At 52.6% G+C, this 18,775-nt stretch overlaps 2 protein-coding genes across 2 annotated transcripts; both read right to left on the reverse strand.

The window, feature by feature from the left end:
- Positions 1 to 497: 497 nt before the first annotated feature.
- On the reverse strand, positions 498 to 4,314 carry LOC133210947 (uncharacterized). The gene is made up of 4 exons (XM_061350840.1): positions 4,258 to 4,314; positions 3,852 to 3,992; positions 1,354 to 1,621; positions 498 to 1,237 (listed from the first exon to the last, which is right to left on the reverse strand). The coding sequence occupies exons 1-4, from the start codon at positions 4,312 to 4,314 to the stop codon at positions 498 to 500; spliced, it is 1,206 nt and encodes a 401-aa protein (XP_061206824.1).
- Positions 4,315 to 11,000: 6,686 nt separating this feature from the next.
- Positions 11,001 to 16,154, reverse strand: LOC133210948 (uncharacterized). Its single transcript, XM_061350841.1, has 4 exons — positions 16,098 to 16,154; positions 15,692 to 15,832; positions 13,186 to 13,453; positions 11,001 to 13,069 (listed from the first exon to the last, which is right to left on the reverse strand). The coding sequence occupies exons 1-4, from the start codon at positions 16,152 to 16,154 to the stop codon at positions 11,001 to 11,003; spliced, it is 2,535 nt and encodes an 844-aa protein (XP_061206825.1).
- Between the last annotated feature and the right edge of the window lie 2,621 nt (positions 16,155 to 18,775).

Raw genomic sequence — 18,775 nt, forward strand, 5'->3', positions numbered from 1 at the left:
GGCTGTGCTGGCTGGGGATCCCCTCTGGGCAGCAGGGGTTTGGGCTTGGAGCCATCTCGAGTGGTCTTCCCTGTGAGAGGCCGTCAGGAGTCCACCTGCTTTGCCTCTCTGTGCTCCGGCAGGTGCCCTGGGACCATGTCCCACAGCCTAGGGATGGTGCATTCCCTTCCCCGCTGGTGGTACTTTTCAGATGGGCTATCCCACTTGGGAAGCTGCCATCGTCAGGCCTAGCTTGTTTCTTGCAGCAGCCACAATGGGTCTGAGGTACTCCTGGGGCTCGTGCCATGAAGCCTTCATGGGTTGAGCACATGTGTGCTCCCTGTGCCTTCTCTGGCTTGGTGTCCGCAGCAGGAAATACTGGGACTAGGCTTGGGTACTGAGGGTGGATGCTGGCCCTGGCGAGTCCTTCAGAATTCCACAGGGTGTCCTTGGTTCGTCCTTGGTGTCTGTGCCTAACCCATTCCCAGAGCTGCGGGATGTGCTGGCAGGGTCCTGGCCTACAGGAATGCCTGGATGCTCTTGTCCCCTGGAACGGGGCTGCAGGAGGAGACGCAATACAGGCAGGAGCACGGTGTCATGGGGAGCACAGTGCAGGTGAGGGATGCCTGAACCTGCTCCTGCAGGACCCATTCCTTTTGCCTCAGCTGCTTTGCTTTTGCCACATGGGCAGAAGCCTTGGTTGGCAGCAGATGCCCAGCCCCAGCCTGCCTCAGTCTGGGCAGTGAGCACAGGTCGTGCCTCAGCAAGGGCTGGCTCTGTCCCGGGAGGATGAGCTTGGGCAGGACAGGGAGGCAGCCCTGCTGCTGTGCTGCTTGCTCCTGGGACTTCTGCACCGGCATTGGCGGGGCCCCCATCCGTATCTCCAGGGCTTTCCGAGCCACGTGTGTCTTTAGGGCTGAAGAGACTCTGCCAGGACACGTGTGGTCGAGGAAGCAAACAGACCTCTCCTCCATAGGGGCTCCTCCATCTCGAGTCAAGTGTGTGGCTGTCAGGTTCTCGGGGCGACTGATGCTCTTGGGGTAACTGGGGGAGCCGCAGCAGCTCAGCTGCTCCTTCTCCACCAGCTCCTCCAGGTCCTGCCATAGCACCTGCCATGTGCCAGCATCCAGAGCGGCTGCAGCTCCTCTCCCAGCCCACGCTGACAGCACCAGCTCCTGCAGCTCCTGCGCAGCCTTGATGCAGTCAGTGCAGCCAGGCCTGCAGCGCCAGGGCCCACACAGGGGGGACACAGCGTTACCTGCAACCGAGGGAGGGGTTCCTGAGTGTCGGGGTGCCGGAACCAACCTGGGACCGTACACCCAGCCTGCTCCACATGGGGCTGGGCTCCTCTGGGGGGACCTGCTGGGGACTTACATGGCTCTGCTGCACGAAATCGCCTCCTCCATATCCACCGTTGCTTGCCCTGGCCATCACCCTGTGGGAAGAGCAGTGTGGCACAGTCACCTTCCTGGGGACAGCCACCACCAGTGCTGGGACAAAGTGGTCCCCATGGCCACAAGCGACCCCACTGGCAAGTACTGATGGCAAGCAGGATGGCCCCAGCAGCCAGGATGAGGATGCTGAGGCCCAGAAGAAAGCTGCTGTTGCTCATGTGCACTGCCCGTGACGAGCACACTGGGAGCTGTGGAACAGTGGCATGGGTTGCTGTGAAGTTAGAGCCTGCTGCTGAGAACAGCCGAGTGATGTTGCAGGCCACATTACTCCAGCACTGTGGGCATCCTGCTGCTGCTGCTGCTTCATGAGCCCTAAATATCCTTGTGCTGATACGGGTCTTGAAACTGGAAGGAAATCATGGGTCAAAGAGGACAGCCATCCTTGTGCTCACTGTCTCCTTGTGTGTGACTCCCCTGAGACACCTCAGTTTTGCCTTCTTCTCTTAGCAGAACCATAATAATACATATCCTTAACACATAGCATAGCCATCCAGGGGTGCGTGACAGCCTGTACTGCTGTCACAATGGACATTGTGCTCAGGATGACATTTGTCAGCGGTGGGGTATTAGTGTTCAATTTCCTGTAATCATTTTGTACAGTCCCAGACTGGTTTGAGTTGGAAGGGACCTTCAAGCTCATCCAGTTCTAATCTAGCCTTCAACACTGCCAGGAATGGGGCAGCCACAGCTTCTCTGGGCACCCTGTGCCAGCGCCTCAGCACCCTCACAAGGAAGAACTTCTGCCTCACAGCTCATCTCATCTCCCCTCTCTGTCAGTTTAACATGGCAAGGATTACATGCCGAGGATTGCTGACCCGGTGAAACAAGCAGCCTTTATATGAGAGCTACAAGGGACAGACAGAAAGGGAGGGGAATCACTGTTTGAGGTGTTGCTGGTCCTCATACAACAACACACATGCAAGCTGAATTCCAGTCCACAGTCTCCTTTTTCAATTGAGAGGGAGTTCACATCACTGCCAGTCTTCCCCATTGGACCATTAAGTTGTATTTTTACTGATTCATGGTCTGTGGTACTCCTAGAGTAATACTAGATGGCTGATCAACAGATGACTTGTCCCTGAAAGCACAACCGCATCAGAAGAGAGACACAAAGTCCTCTCCTAAGCTCAGAGAAGCAGTGTCCACAGCCTGTACATAGATGTTTGCACTCTGGATACTTCCCGGAATTTGAATGCTTCTTTCTCTACATTGATTACTAGAGCAGTAGAAGTTTAAGCTTAGAGGAGTAACTTAATTGTTTAAGTTGACTGATGAACCCCATATTACCAATATCAAATGATAGAGCAGAGACATGAATAAGAAGCCAAACATGATAATCTCCCCCTATTCTGGGCTGGCTTTCCCACATCATTTCCCCCCAAACCAGAGCATCCATTTCATCCCTTTCATGTGTCATGCTTTAGCCTCTCCCCAGAGATTTTGAAGGTCTAGACATATCCATCACTGGCTACTGCAAGCCTCTGTGGAGCTTTCCCATCTCATCAAAGACAGTTTGAAATAGGAAAGGTTCTGCCGTGGTGTTTTGTTTTCCTCCCATGTGATTGTTTTGCTCAAGTTCTAGTGTCTTGCCTCAGGGATGTCTTCTCTGAACTCTTTACCCCAGAGCTTCTGCCTGTTTTCTGCGTGAGTGCAGGGGGACAGGGTATGGGGATAGGGAAGATAGAATCTGTTTGGTGTAATTTCAGCAGCGTAAAATTCAACCAGGCAAGGCTGATCTAACCGCTGAGGCTTATTCTGTAGTCAGTGTAAGGAGGGAGAGACCTGCAGGAAGCAAAACATGCTATTTCCCTTGAAATTATTTTACAGTGGGATGAGTCAATCTTTGGAAGAGTCAATTTCTTGCCAATGATAGCTAAAAAGATAACTAAAAGAACCTGGCTAACTTTTAGATGCCTAAAAGTATTTAGGATGATTTTTCATGCATTTTGAGGGCTCTTCTGACCTCCAGAGCCTTTGAGGTCTGCTGTTGCGCCAACACAATTTTCATAACATACAAAGTTATCCTCTTTTCATTTAGATGTTATTGGGGACTACTGGGAGGAACGTCTCGAGTTCAGAAGCAATAAGACTGTAAGACCTTACGTGCTTGCCTCTGGACATATATAGTATCATAGAATGTTTTGGGTTGGAAAGGACCTTAAGATCATCCAGTTCCAGCCCCCTGCCATGGGCAGGGACACCTCACCCTAGACCTTGCCACCCAAGGCTCTGTCCAGCCTGGCCTTGACCAATGCCAGGACACGGAAGCAGCCCTGCTGCTGTGCTGCTTGCTCCTGGGACTGCTGCAATGGCATGGGCCGGGCCCCCATTCATAGCTGGGCTTTCTAAACCATGTGCATCTTTAGGGCTGAAGAGACTGCCAGCACACGTGTGGTCAAGGAAGCAAAGAGACCTCACCTGCTTAGAGGCTCCTCCATCTCGTGTCAGGAGCGTGGCTGTCAGGTTCTCTGGGCGACTGATGCTCTTGGGGTAACTGGGGGAGCCGCAGCAGCTCAGCTGCTCCTTCTCCACCAGCTCCTCCAGGTCCTGCCATAGCACCTGCCATGTGCCAGCATCCAGAGCAACTGCAGCTCCTCTCCCAGCCCACGCTGACAGCACCAGCTCCTGCAGCTCCTGCGCAGCCTTGATGCAGTCAGTGCAGCCAGGCCTGCAGCGCCGGGGCCCGCACAGGGTGGACACAGCGTTACCTGCAACCGAGGGAGGGGTTCCTGAGTGTCGGGGTGCCGGAACCAACCTGGGACCGTACACCCAGCCTGCTCCACATGGGGCTGGGCTCCTCTGGGGGGACCTGCTGGGGACTTACATGGCTCTGCTGCCCAAAATCGCCTCCTCCATATCCGCTGTTGCTTGCCCTGGCCATCACCCTCTGGGAACAGCAGTGTGGCACAGTCAGCTTCCTGGGGACAGCCACCACCAGTGCTGGGACAAAGTGGTCCCCATGGCCACAAGCAACCCCGTCTGCGACGGCTGATGGCAAGCAGGATGGCCCCAGCAGCCAGGATGAGGATGCTGAGGCCCAGAAGAAAGCTGCTGCTGCTCATGTCCTCTGCCTGTGACGACTACACTGGGAGCTCTGGAACAGTGGCACTTGTTGCTGTGAAGGTGCCACACCCTGTATTGATGTCACAATGGAGGCTGTGCTCAGGATGGCAGTTGTCAGTGGTGGGGTATTAGTGTTCAATTTCCTGTAATCAGTTTGTAGAATCCCGGGCTGGTTTGAGTTGGAAGGGACCTTCAAGCTCATCCAGTTCCAACCTGGCCTTGAACACTGCCAGGGATGGGGCAGCCACAGCTTCTCTGGGCACCCTGTGCCAGCGCCTCAGCACCCTCACAAGGAAGAACTTCTGCCTAAGAGCTTATCTCATCTCCCCTCTCTGTCAGTTTAACATGGGAAGGATTACATGCCGAGGATTGCTGACCCACTGAAACAAGCAGCCTTTATATGAGAGCTACAAGGGACAGAGAGAAAGGGAGGGGAATCACTGTTTTAGGTGTTGCTGGTCCTCATACAACAACACACATGCAAGCTGAATTCCAGTCCACAGTCTCCTTTTTCAATTGAGAGGGAGTTCACATCACTGCCAGACTCCCCATTCAACCATCAAGTTGTATTCTTACTGATTCATGGGTCTGTGATCCTCTGAGACTAATGCTGGATAGCTGATCAATAGATGACTTGTCCCTGAAAGCACAACCGCATCAGAAGAGAGACACAAAGTCCTCTCCTAAGCTCAGAGAAGCAGTGTCCACAGCCTGTACATAGATGTTTGCACTCTGGATACTTCCCGGAATTTGAATGTTTCTTTCTCTACATTGATTACTAGAGCAGTAGAAGTTTAAGCTTAGAGGAGTAACTTAATTGTTTAAGTTGACTGATGAACCCCATATTACCAATATCAAATGATAGAGCAGAGACATGAATAAGAACCCAAACATGATAATCTCCCCCTATTCTTGCTGGCTTTCCCACATCATTTCCCCCAAAACCAGAGCATCCATTTCATCCCTTTCATGGGTCATGGTTTACCCTCTACCCAGAGATTAGGAAGGTCTAAACATATCCATCACTGGCTACTGCAAGCCTCTGTGGAGCTTTCCCATCTCATCAAAGACAGTTTGAAATAGGAAAGGTTCTGCCGTGGTGTTTTGTTTTCCTCCCATGTGATTGTTTTGCTCAAGTTCTAGTGTCTTGCCTCAGGGATGTTCTCTCTGAACTCTTTACCCCACAGCTTCTGCCTGTGTTCTGCGTGAGTGCAGGGGGACAGGGTATGGGGATAGGGAAGATAGAATCTGTTTGGTGTAATTTCAGCAGCGTAAAATTCAACCAGGCAAGGCTGATCTAACCGTTGAGGCTTATTTTGTAGTCAGTGTAAGGAGGGAGAGACCTGCAGGAAGCAAAACACCTCAAGTCCTTCTCCTTGGGCTGCTCTGAATCTCTTCTCTGCCCAGCCCGTAGCTGTGCCTGGGATTGCTCCCACCCAGGTGTAGGACCTTGCACTTGGCATGGTTAAACTGCATGAGGTTGGCATCAGCCCACCTCACGAGTGCGTCAAGGTCCCTCTGGATGGCATTCCTTCCCCCCAGCGTATCAACCGAACCACACAGCTTGGTGCCATCGGCAAACGTGTATAAACAAATACTGTACATACTTAGCAACTTACTTAAATATCCTGGTGACTCAGCCCCAGACCACACATACATACGTGCCTGGGACACGCAAAGTTAACCCATGTGGTATATATTTGAGGTACAAGCTGAGAACAGAGGCCCTACGCGGAGTGACTAAGATAATTTACCGAAGCTGTGTGATTTCTTAGCCTCCATGCAGGAAACTCTGCAGTCAGTGAACCTTAGGAATGATCAACAAATGCAAGATGCTCTTTCTCGTTTTCTTTGTGCATCGTTTTCAGTGGTTTGTTTCCTTCATTCTTCTGGTTGTGATTTTTTCCTTGCGTCCTTACTCAGTGTTACAGCCTCAAGCCATTGCCAAGCTACCTTGGTGAAGTGGGAGAAGACAAAAGCTTGGGACACTCCTTCACCTTCATCTTTATCTTACTGTGCCCTGTTGGAATGCAGAACAGTTCCTCTAAACCCAGGGAGCAGCCACCTGTGGGGAGAGGAAGACTGGAGCATTCAGATCAGGCATGGACATTGTAATGGGAGGTTGAACGAAAAGCTTTTGCTTTTTTTGACTGTACCTGCAGTTGTGGGAGAAGGAGGGCCTGGAGCACAGGTGTGATGGGGAACGAGTGAGGGACCTGGCGGGGGTTCAGTGTGGAGAAGAGAAGGCTCAGGGGGGGACCTGATGGCTGCCTCCAACTGCCTGACAGGAGGATGGAGCCAGGAGGGGCTGGGCTCTGCTCCCAAGGAACAAGGGCTGGGACAAGAGGAACCGGCCTCAAGCTGCACCAGGGCAGGGTTAGATGGAGCTGAGGAACAATTCCTGCCCCAGAGGGTGCTCAGGCATTGGAACAGGCTGCCCAGGGCAGTGGTGGAATCCCTGTCCATGGAACTGTTAAACCATGTAGAAGCTGGAGGCGCCTGGACTACAAGTCCCAGCGTGCTCCGCGGCAGCGGCCCCTGCCCTGCTCAGGAAGCGCCTCCACTGGCTCAGTTGCGAGAGTCGGCGTCCGCAGCCCCCCTGCCGGCCGCGCGGCGCAGCGCGGTCTCCAGACTCGCTCCCCCAGCGGTGTGTAGCGGCCGTCCCGGGCCTCAGCTACCCCGCTGCTGCCTGGCCCTGGTGGCTGGGCTGGAAACGGGGCCAGATGCTGTGCTGGTTCCTTTGTCCTGTCCGCTGAGGGGGTGTCTGGGCGGTGGGTGCTGGTTTGTGGCTCTGGCGTGTGCTGCTCATGCGGGTGAGGAGTGAGCCGCAGGGCTGGGAGCAGGGGAAGGGCAATTCAGGCCTACACCCAGCTCTGCTCTCTTGTTAACCACGGTTTCCTTCCTCCCCTGAGCTGCACTGACACCAGAGGCCTACAGCTTAACATAGTGACAGTCTGGTTTGTGTTGGAAGGGACCTTCAAGCTCATCCAGCTCCAACTTGGCCTTGAGCACTGCCAGGGCTGGGGCAGGCACAGCTTCTCTGGGCACCCTGTGCCAGCGCCTCAGCACCCTCACAGGGAAGAGCTTCTGCCTAAGAGCTCAGCTCAGTCTCCCCTCGGGCGGGTTCAAGCCGTTCCCCTTGGCCTATCACTGCTTGATGGCATCTTTGATTTTTACACTCTCATTTTGCGATTCTAATCAGGTTGACCAATATTACTGTGATATCCCTCCCATGCTGGCCCTCTCCTGCTCATCTACTTACAGTAGGGAACTGGTAATTCTCACAGTTGCTGGAGATATTGAGGGCAGCGCCTCACCTTTGCAGTCACTCTGGTGTCGTATATCTACATCCTGTGGGCTATTCTGTGCATGAACTCTTCTGAGAACAGGCACAAAGCCTTCTCCACCTGTGGGTCTCACTTGATAGCAGTATGCCTCCTCTATGGGAACACTATCTTATTACGAATGCTGGGAATTGGTCCTGTAGGCACACTTGCATCTACATTCTTCTGTACTAAAGCAGCCTGGAGGACTGGTACCTCTTACTGACCACATTGTTCCTGCAGAAAACATGAGCAAATCCTCTGTGGGAGGCTGAATGGAAGGAAGGCTCCTTTCCCATCATTTCAGATCGTCAGTCTGGGTGTGTTCTCAGCCAGCATGCCGAGAATCCAACTGCAACACCAAGCACAAGCTGGCCATAGTTTGCACCATGCATCTCAAAATCAGTCTGCCAGGGTGTGAATCAATTCCCACAGTCATAGAATCAACCAGGTTGGAAAAGACCTTGAAGGTAATCAAGTCCAACTGTTCCCCAACACTGCAAGTCCACCACTAACCCATGTCACTAAGGGCCTCATCTGCATGCTTTGTGAACGCTTCCAGAAATGGTGATTCCACCAGTGCCCTGGGCATCCTGTTCTAATACCTGAACTAGTGATGTCAGTTGTGCTCATGTGCCCATATATTAGACAGCTTTAACACTCCTCTTATAGCCAGTGAGGGGAAAACAGAGGCTTTGTATTCTTGGGCTTTGTGAGCACTGCTCTGGCTTTTCCCAGTGTTGGCAGACTGAAGGAAGGTTTACAGAGTATGCTTTAGGTCTGTGTGAATCTGTAAGTAAAACCAGTGCTTCACACCAGGCAAAAGTGAAGGCATGTCTGACAAAGGTGTAAACGGATGTGCAGAGAGGTGGGGTGCTGTGCAGTCCCTGTGTGTTTTGGCTCTAAATCTGTGTATCTCTTAGCTACGAGGCTCTATGCTGGGATGATAAACTCTTAGAGCTTGAGATGGGCCTTAGGCTGTGTTAAAGTGCTGTGGTGTGTCGTTCCAGCTGTTGTGCCGGGTGCTAAATCACTGCTGTGACTTTGTTGCATGCACACTACTTACTAAAACCACGTGTCAAGGATGTCTGTCTCAGTGGCCTTTTTTGTGGTTGCTGCCTTGATGTAAAAGATAAGCTAACGGTTTCACTGCAGGAACCTGAATCTTAGTCATAGCAAATACACATTCTTAATATTCAGACAATGGAAATCACTCAAGCTTTGTCCATTCTCAGCTGCTGGTCATGTTGACAACGGGTTCAGAAGTCAACAGTAATGACCAAAGAGCTTTCCTCTTGGGTAATACATTCAGGATTTTCTGGGGTTTTCTTTTGGTTTTAAAGCGTATCTCAGCAGCTTAAGAAAATGCATGTAACTCCATCTGAGACCAGCTTCAAAGACAAGCACTAAGAAGTCAGGGCTACCCATGTGGCTGTAACACTATGGAGCTTCCCACATAGTTCAATGCTATAACATATGGTAAAGTTGGGATTTGGTTTTCTAAGCACAAGGTTCAATAGCACACAACGTCACCCAAAGTATCCTTCCTGGTCCATAGTTCCTGTTCCATAAAACATACAGAGAGAGTAGATGAGAAGACCAGAAGTCATCAATCCCCAACTGAATGAAAAGATGAGAAATGCTCTACTGATAGACAGTGGCTATTGCCCTGTTATCGGGTGACATGATCTAGTGTGAGGCATACCAGCCCATGGCAGGGGGGTTGGAACTGGTTGATCTTAAGGTCCTTTCCAACCCTACCTATTGTATGGTTCTGTTATGAGCAGAGCCCCAGACGTTTTCATGGGGTTTCCTGTGGTTCTTGAACTATGACAGTGGAAACCACTTAAAAAACCCCAACCATTTATCCCAAAGCCGTCTGGCAAATCACAAGATATGCATCCATGTGGACAAAAATGTACACAGAAAGCCCAGCATAGGCTACAACACCATTCTAATTCTGGAGTCAGGTAACTGCTCTTCAGGGGTTAGTTTAAAGCAAATCCCCTGTCCTGTCACTACAGGCCCTTGTCAAAAGCCCCTCTCCCGCTTTCTTGTCAGACCCTCTAGGTATTGGTAGGCTTCTGTGAGATCCTTTTGTCCTTTGGTAGGGACTGCCAGACTACTTGCACATTTAATTACTCTCATTTACCAATTCTCAGGTTCTTTGAGACCTGCTTGGACTCCTGACTCTCTGTGCTACTCAGGGAAATACAGGCTTGCTACTGCTCTTTGAAGGGATGGTTTGACCTCCCTGTTCCTCAGACTGTATGTACATCATAGGATTCAGCGTGGGAATCACCGGAGCATAAATGAAGCAAGGCTTATTGTGCTCCATAGAGAATTGTGAATTGTGTGTACATGAAGCAGCCTGTTCCATAAAACATGGCAGCAGGAATCGGGTGGGAAGCAGAGGTGGAGAAGGCTTTTTGCCTGCCTTGGGACTTAGATCTTGTGAATGGCAACTGTGATGCAGGTGTAGGAGATGAGAATGAGAATCGTGGCTGAGGTGATGAGCACAGCCGCACAGGTGAAGTGGTCCATGATGTATGCGTTGGAGCAGGACAGCTTCGGGATGCGGGGCACAGCATAGAAATGTTACTACAGCAAGTGGCCCAAGAGACCTACTGTAGGCATCGAGGACCTCAGCCCTGCAGCTGGACACTGGCATCATCTTGTCTGGTTAATGAGCTTGTGTCTGGGCAAACCACTGTGGAGCTGCCCCTGAGAGGCAGCTACAGGCATGCAGAACGCCCTGTGGTCCCCAAAGGTGCCTGGGATGGGGCTGGAGGGAGCTGCTCTCAGGGAAGGCTTGGAGAAGAAGTGAAGTTGAGCCAAAGGACCTGCCCTGCAGGGTGGCAGAAGGAGCTGACCAGGGCAGGGCTGAGAAGGAGCTTTAGGAGCAGCAACCACCTTGCCCAGGTTTCTCCTCTTGGCCCGGTCCTCCTGCTGGGACAGCACAGCTTCCCCTGTGCCCCTGAGCCCACCTTTCCTTTCCCTTCCCATCCCCAACACCCCCTGCCCCTCCTGCAGGGGTTAGTCCACTTGCATGGCTCTTTGCAGAACTATCAACATGTTTATTTACAAGAACAGAGGGCTCACGGAGAACAGGAGCCCTGGGAAGCCTGGCCCTGCCTCTCTGCACCACGGCAGCTGCATTCAGTGGGAGACCTTTCCGGGGTCAGGAGACTTTCCTTCGCCACTGCCGAATCTGCTTCAGCACCGCACACAGGGTATTGCTGGTCGATGCTGCTGCAGTGTCCTGGGCATCCGGGGCTGGGCATGGCTGGCGTGAGCTCCTGGTGACAGGGGAACCGCAGTGCTGCTGCGAGGATGGGCTGTGCTGGCCGGGGATCCCCTCTGGGCAGCAGGGGTTTGGGCTTCGATCCATCTTGGGTGGTCTTCCCTGTGAGAGGCCATCAGGAGTCCATCTGCGTTGCCTCTCCGTGCTCCAGGGGGTGCCCTGGGACCATGTCCCACAGCGCTTGGATGCTGCATTCCCTTCCCTGCTGGTGCTGCTTTTCAGAGGGTCTATCCCACTTGGGAAGCTGCCATTGTCAGGCCTAGCTTGTTTCTTGCAGCAGCAACAATGGCTCTGTGGGGCTCCTGGAGCACGTACCATGAAGCCTTCATGGGTTGAGCACATGTGTGCTCCCTGTGCCTTCTCTGGCTTGGTGTCCACAGCAGGAAACGTTTGGACAAGACCTGGGGACACAAGGGTGGATGCTGGCCCTGGCGAGTCCTTCACCATCCCACAGGGTGTCCTTGGCGCATCCTTGGTGTCTGTGCCCATCTCATTCCCAGAGCTGCAGGATGTCCTGGGCAGGGTCCTGGCCTCCAGGAATGCCTGGCTGCTCTCCTCCCCTGGAACGGGGCTGCAGGAGGAGACGCAATACAGGCAGGAGCACGGTGTCATGGGGAGCACAGTGCAGGTGAGGGATGCCTGAACCTGCTCCTGCAGGACCCATTCCTTCTGCCTGAGCTGCTTTGCTTTTGCCACGTGTGCAGAGCACTTGTTTGGCAGCAGATTCCCAGCCCCAGCCTGCCTCCGTCTGGGCTGTGAGCACCGCAACATGCCCGTGGACTTCTGCGCTGCCTTGGGGAGCGTTTGGAGTTTTATCTCCGGGCATTTTCTTGCTGTGTGTATCAAGAGCTTGCTGTGGACCTCCTGGTTCAGCTGCAGTGTTGATTTCCTGCTAGACGCTGTGGCACAGGCCGAGGTCCTGTCCTCAGCATGGGCCTGGCCAGTGCCTTGTGTGGGGATGTTCATCTGACAGGCAGCATCTTTCTTCAGGAGCATGGAAGCTGCTCCTGCTTCTGGTCCTGCTGCTCGGTTATCCAGGCTGGGAAGGGGAGGTGGGGCCGTGGCTAAATCAAAAGGCGACAGGTACTCCTTGTCCCACGGTGACAAACCCCTACCCAAGTGAAGGAGGCTCTTCCTCAGTGTATCCTCCTCTGGTGCTTGGATGGCTGGTTTCTCCTCAGATCCATGTGGGCTCTGTGGCTCCTGCTGTCCTGCTTTGTGCTGTCCCACTGCACTGGCATTGCCCGGGGCCATGGGCTCCCCAGCTCTTCTCTCCTTTGGCAGCTTTGGGACCAAGAATCCAAGCAGTGGTGGAGGGCACAGCATCTGCAGTGCCAGGGACTCCTTGGTGGCATTTGGGTCCCCCCTTGGCCTCCTCACTTCCTTCTCTTCGTTTTTGTCCATAGTAGCGTTTGCCTTGGCCTGCATCGCAGGGCACAGGTCGTGCCTCAGCAAGGGCTGGCTCTGTCCTGGCAGGATGAGCTTGGGCAGGACACGGAGGCAGCCCTGCTGCTGTGCTGCTTGCTCCTGGGACTGCTGCACCGGCATTGGCGGGGCCCCCATCCGTATCTCCAGGGCTTTCTGAGCCACGTGTGTCTTTAGGGCTGAAGAGACTCTGCCAGGACACGTGTGGTCGAGGAAGCAAACAGACCTCTCCTCCATAGGGGCTCCTCCATCTCGAGTCAAGTGTGTGGCTGTCAGGTTCTCGGGGCGACTGATGCTCTTGGGGTAACTGGGGGAGCCGCAGCAGCTCAGCTGCTCCTTCTCCACCAGCTCCTCCAGGTCCTGCCATAGCACCTGCCATGTGCCAGCATCCAGAGCGGCTGCAGCTCCTCTCCCAGCCCACGCTGACAGCACCAGCTCCTGCAGCTCCTGCGCAGCCTTGATGCAGTCAGTGCAGCCAGGCCTGCAGCGCCAGGGCCCACACAGGGGGGACACAGCGTTACCTGCAACCGAGGGAGGGGTTCCTGAGTGTCGGGGTGCCGGAACCAACCTGGGACCGTACACCCAGCCTGCTCCACATGGGGCTGGGCTCCTCTGGGGGGACCTGCTGGGGACTTACATGGCTCTGCTGCACGAAATCGCCTCCTCCATATCCACCGTTGCTTGCCCTGGCCATCACCCTGTGGGAAGAGCAGTGTGGCACAGTCACCTTCCTGGGGACAGCCACCACCAGTGCTGGGGCAAAGTGGGCCCCATGGCCACAAGCGACCCCACTGGCAAGTACTGATGGCAAGCAGGATGGCCCCAGCAGCCAGGATGAGGATGCTGAGGCCCAGAAGAAAGCTGCTGTTGCTCATGTGCACTGCCCGTGACGAGCACACTGGGAGCTGTGGAACAGTGGCATGGGTTGCTGTGAAGTTAGAGCCTGCTGCTGAGAACAGCCGAGTGATGTTGCAGGCCACATTACTCCAGCACTGTGGGCATCCTGCTGCTGCTGCTGCTTCATGAGCCCTAAATATCCTTGTGCTGATACGGGTCTTGAAACTGGAAGGAAATCATGGGTCAAAGAGGACAGCCATCCTTGTGCTCACTGTCTCCTTGTGTGTGACTCCCCTGAGACACCTCAGTTTTGCCTTCTTCTCTTAGCAGAACCATAATAATACATATCCTTAACACATAGCATAGCCATCCAGGGGTGCGTGACAGCCTGTACTGCTGTCACAATGGACATTGTGCTCAGGATGACATTTGTCAGTGGTGGGGTATTAGTGTTCAATTTCCTGTAATCAGTTTGTACAGTCCCAGACTGGTTTGAGTTGGAAGGGACCTTCAAGCTCATCCAGTTCTAATCTAGCCTTCAACACTGCCAGGAATGGGGCAGCCACAGCTTCTCTGGGCACCTTGTGCCAGCGCCTCAGCACCCTCACAAGGAAGAACTTCTGCCTCAGAGCTCATCTCATCTCCCCTGTCAGTTTAACATGGCAAGGATTACATGCCGAGGATTGCTGACCCAGTGAAACAAGCAGCCTTTATAAGAGAGCTACAAGGGACAGACAGAAAGGGAGGGGAATCACTGTTTGAGGTGTTGCTGGTCCTCATACAACAACACACATGCAAGCTGAATTCCAGTCCACAGTCTCCTTTTTCAATTGAGAGGGAGTTCACATCACTGACAGTCTTCCCCATTGGACCATTAAGTTGTATTTTTACTGATTCATGGTCTGTGGTACTCTGAGAGTAATACTAGATGGCTGATCAACAGATGACTTGTCCCTGAAAGCACAACCGCATCAGAAGAGAGACACAAAGTCCTCTCCTAAGCTCAGAGAAGCAGTGTCCACAGCCTGTACATAGATGTTTGCACTCTGGATGCTTCCTGGAATTTGAATGTTTCTTTCTCTACATTGATTACTAGAGCAGTAGAAGTTTAAGCTTAGAGGAGTAACTTAATTGTTTAAGTTGACTGATGAACCCCATATTACCAATATCAAATGATAGCGCAGAGACATGAATAAGAATCCAAACATGATAATCTCCCCCTATTCTGGGCTGGCTTTCCCACATCATTTCCCCCCAAACCAGAGCATCCATTTCATCCCTTTCATGTGTCATGGTTTAGCCTCTCCCCAGAGATTTTGAAGGTCTAGACATATCCATCACTGGCTACTGCAAGCCTCTGTGGAGCTTTCCCGTCTCATCAAAGACAGTTTGAAATAGGAAAGGTAAAGATCAGTTCTGCCGTGGTGTTTTGTTTTCCTCCCATGTGATTGTTTTGCTCAAGTTCTAGTGTCTTGCCTCAGGGATGTCTTCTCTGAACTCTTTACCCCAAAGCTTCTGCCTGTGTTCTGCGTGAGTGCAGGGGGACAGGGTATGGGGATAGGGAAGATAGAATCTGTTTGGTGTAATTTCAGCAGCGTAAAATTCAACCAGGCAAGGCTGATCTAACCATTGAGGCTTATTTTGTAGTCAGTGTAAGGAGGGAGAGACCTGCAGGAAGCAAAACATGCTATTTCCCTTGAAATTATTTTACAGTGGGATGAGTCAATCTTTGGAAGAGTCCATTTCTTGCCAATGATAGCTAAAAAGATAACTAAAAGAACCTGGCTAACTTTTAGATGCCTAAAACTAGTTAGGATGATTTTTCATGCATTTTGAGGGCTCCTCTGACCTCCAGAGCCTTTGAGGTCTGCTGTTGCGCCAACACAAGTTTCATGACATACAAAGTTATCCTCTTTCCATTTAGATGTTACTGGAGACTACTGGGAGGAACGTCTCGAGTTCAGAAGCAATAAAACTGTAAGACCTTACGTGCTTGCCTCTGGACATATATAGTATCATAGAATGTTTTGGGTTGGAAAGGACCTTAAGATCATCCAGTTCCAGCCCCCTGCCATGGGCAGGGACACCTCACCCTAGACCTTGCCACCCACGGCTCTGTCCAGCCTGGCCTTGAACAATGCCAGGACACGGAAGCAGCCCTGCTGCTGTGCTGCTTGCTCCTGGGACTGCTGCACTGGCATGGGCCGGGCCCCCATTCATAGCTGGGCTTTCTAAACCATGTGCATCTTTAGGGCTGAAGAGACTCTGCCAGCACACGTGTGGTCAAGGAAGGAAAGAGACCTCACCTGCTTAGAGGCTCCTCCATCTCGAGTCAGGAGCGTGGCTGTCAGGTTCTCGGGGCGACTGATGCTCTGGGGGTAACTGGGGGAGCCGCAGCAGCTCAGCTGCTCCTTCTCCACCAGCTCCTCCAGGTCCTGCCATAGCACCTGCCATGTGCCAGCATCCAGAGCAACTGCAGCTCCTCTCCCAGCCCACGCTGACAGCACCAGCTCCTGCAGCTCCTGCGCAGCCTTGATGCAGTCAGTGCAGCCAGGCCTGCAGCGCCGGGGCCCACACAGGGGGGACACAGCGTTACCTGCAACCGAGGGAGGGGTTCCTGAGTGTTGGGGTGCCAGAACCAACCTGGGACCGTACACCCAGCCTGATCCACATGGGGCTGGGCTCCTCTGGGGGGACCTGCTGGGGACTTACGTGGCTCTGCTGCCCAAAATCGCCACCTCCATCTCCGCTGTTGCTTGCCCTGGCCATCACCCTCTGGGAACAGCAGTGTGGCACAGTCACCTTCTTGGGGACAGCCACCACCAGTGCTGGGACAAAGTGGGCCGCATGGCCACAAGCGACCCTGTCTGCGACGGCTGATGGCAAGCAGGATGGCCCCAGCAGCCAGGATGAGGATGCTGAGGCCCAGAAGAAAGCTGCTGCTGCTCATGTCCTCTGCCCGTGACGACCACACTGGGAGCTCTGGAACAGTGGCACTTGTTGCTGTGAAGGTGCCACACCCTGTATTGATGTCACAATGGAGGCTGTGCTCAGGGTGGCAGTTGTCAGTGGTGGGGTATTAGTGTTCAATTTCCTGTAATCAGTTTGTAAAATCCCGGGCTGGTTTGAGTTGGGAGAGACCTTCAAGCTCATCCAGTTCCAATCTGGCCTTGAACACTGCCAGGGATGGGGCAGCCACAGCTTCTCTGGGCACCCTGTGCCAGTGCCTTCCTCACAAGGAAGAACTTCTGCCTAAGAGCTTATCTCATGTCCCCTCTCTGTCAGTTTAACATGGGAAGGATTACATGCCGACGACTGATGACCTTGTGAAACAAGCAGCCTTTATATGAGAGCTACAATGAACAGAGAGAAAGGGAGGGGAATCACTGTTTTAGGTGTTGCTGGTCCTCATACAACAACACACATGCAAGCTCAATTCTAGTCCAGTCTTCTTTTTCAATTGAGAGGGAGTTCACATCACTGCCAGTCTTCCCTATTGGACCATTAAGTTGTATTTTTACTGATTCAGTCTGTGATCCTCTGAGACTAATGCTGGATAGCTGATCAATAGATGACTTGTCCCTGAAAGCACAACCGCATCAGAAGAGAGACACAAAGTCCTCTCCTAAGCTCAGAGAAGCAGTGTCCACAGCCTGTACATAGATGTTTGCACTCTGGATACTTCCCGGAATTTGAATGTTTCTTTCTCTACATTGATTACTAGAGCAGTAGAAGTTTAAGCTTAGAGGAGTAACTTAATTGTTTAAGTTGACTGATGAACCCCATATTACCAATATCAAATGATAGAGCAGAGACATGAATAAGAACCCAAACATGATAATCTCCCCCTATTCTTGCTGGCTTTCCCACATCATTTCCCCCAAAACCAGAGCATCCATTTCATCCCTTTCATGGGTCATGGTTTACCCTCTACCCAGAGATTAGGAAGGTCTAAACATATCCATCACTGGCTACTGCAAGCCTCTGTGGAGCTTTCCCATCTCATCAAAGACAGTTTGAAATAGGAAAGGTTCTGCCGTGGTGTTTTGTTTTCCTCCCATGTGATTGTTTTGCTCAAGTTCTAGTGTCTTGCCTCAGGGATGTTCTCTCTGAACTCTTTACCCCACAGCTTCTGCCTGTGTTCTGCGTGAGTGCAGGGGGACAGGGTATGGGGATAGGGAAGATAGAATCTGTTTGGTGTAATTTCAGCAGCGTAAAATTCAACCAGGCAAGGCTGATCTAACCGTTGAGGCTTATTTTGTAGTCAGTGTAAGGAGGGAGAGACCTGCAGGAAGCAAAACACCTCAAGTCCTTCTCCTTGGGCTGCTCTGAATCTCTTCTCTGCCCAGCCCGTAGCTGTGCCTGGGATTGCTCCCACCCAGGTGTAGGACCTTGCACTTGGCATGGTTAAACTGCATGAGGTTGGCATCAGCCCACCTCACGAGTGCGTCAAGGTCCCTCTGGATGGCATTCCTTCCCCCCAGCGTATCAACCGAACCACACAGCTTGGTGCCATCGGCAAACGTGTATAAACAAATACTGTACATACTTAGCAACTTACTTAAATATCCTGGTGACTCAGCCCCAGACCACACATACATACGTGCCTGGGACACGCAAAGTTAACCCATGTGGTATATATTTGAGGTACAAGCTGAGAACAGAGGCCCTACGCGGAGTGACTAAGATAATTTACCGAAGCTGTGTGATTTCTTAGCCTCCATGCAGGAAACTCTGCAGTCAGTGAACCTTAGGAATGATCAACAAATGCAAGATGCTCTTTCTCGTTTTCTTTGTGCATCGTTTTCAGTGGTTTGTTTCCTTCATTCTTCTGGTTGTGATTTTTTCCTTGCGTCCTTACTCAGTGTTACAGCCTCAAGCCATTGCCAAGCTACCTTGGTGAAGTGGGAGAAGACAAAAGCTTGGGACACTCCTTCACCTTCATCTTTATCTTACTGTGCCCTGTTGGAATGCAGAACAGTTCCTCTAAACCCAGGGAGCAGCCACCTGTGGGGAGAGGAAGACTGGAGCATTCAGATCAGGCATGGACATTGTAATGGGAGGTTGAACGAAAAGCTTTTGCTTTTTTTGACTGTACCTGCAGTTGTGGGAGAAGGAGGGCCTGGAGCACAGGTGTGATGGGGAACGAGTGAGGGACCTGGCGGGGGTTCAGTGTGGAGAAGAGAAGGCTCAGGGGGGGACCTGATGGCTGCCTCCAACTGCCTGACAGGAGGATGGAGCCAGGAGGGGCTGGGCTCTGCTCCCAAGGAACAAGGGCTGGGACAAGAGGAACCGGCCTCAAGCTGCACCAGGGCAGGGTTAGATGGAGCTGAGGAACAATTCCTGCCCCAGAGGGTGCTCAGGCATTGGAACAGGCTGCCCAGGGCAGT

This window comes from Neopsephotus bourkii, unplaced genomic scaffold (assembly GCF_033783945.1).
Source record: "Neopsephotus bourkii isolate Nb327-2 ecotype Australia unplaced genomic scaffold, CSIRO-AGI_Nbou_v1 NB_542, whole genome shotgun sequence".
In the NCBI taxonomy this organism is placed as follows: domain Eukaryota; kingdom Metazoa; phylum Chordata; class Aves; order Psittaciformes; family Psittacidae; genus Neopsephotus; species Neopsephotus bourkii.

Bases quoted from the DNA above. Each gene is read 5' to 3' on its own strand.
- LOC133210947 (XM_061350840.1), bottom strand. From the start codon at position 4,314: ATGGCCAGGGCAAGCAACAGCGGATATGGAGGAGGCGATTTTGGGCAG. The intron at 1,622-3,851 runs GTGAGGTCTCTT...ACTGTTCCACAG, and splicing joins ATGGAGGAGCCTCTAAGCAG to CTCCCAGTGTGCTCGTCACG. The intron at 1,238-1,353 runs GTAAGTCCCCAG...CCTCGGTTGCAG, and splicing joins ATTTCGTGCAGCAGAGCCAT to GTAACGCTGTGTCCCCCCTG.
- LOC133210948 (XM_061350841.1), bottom strand. From the start codon at position 16,154: ATGGCCAGGGCAAGCAACAGCGGAGATGGAGGTGGCGATTTTGGGCAG. The intron at 13,454-15,691 runs GTGAGGTCTCTT...ACTGTTCCACAG, and splicing joins ATGGAGGAGCCTCTAAGCAG to CTCCCAGTGTGCTCGTCACG. The intron at 13,070-13,185 runs GTAAGTCCCCAG...CCTCGGTTGCAG, and splicing joins ATTTCGTGCAGCAGAGCCAT to GTAACGCTGTGTCCCCCCTG.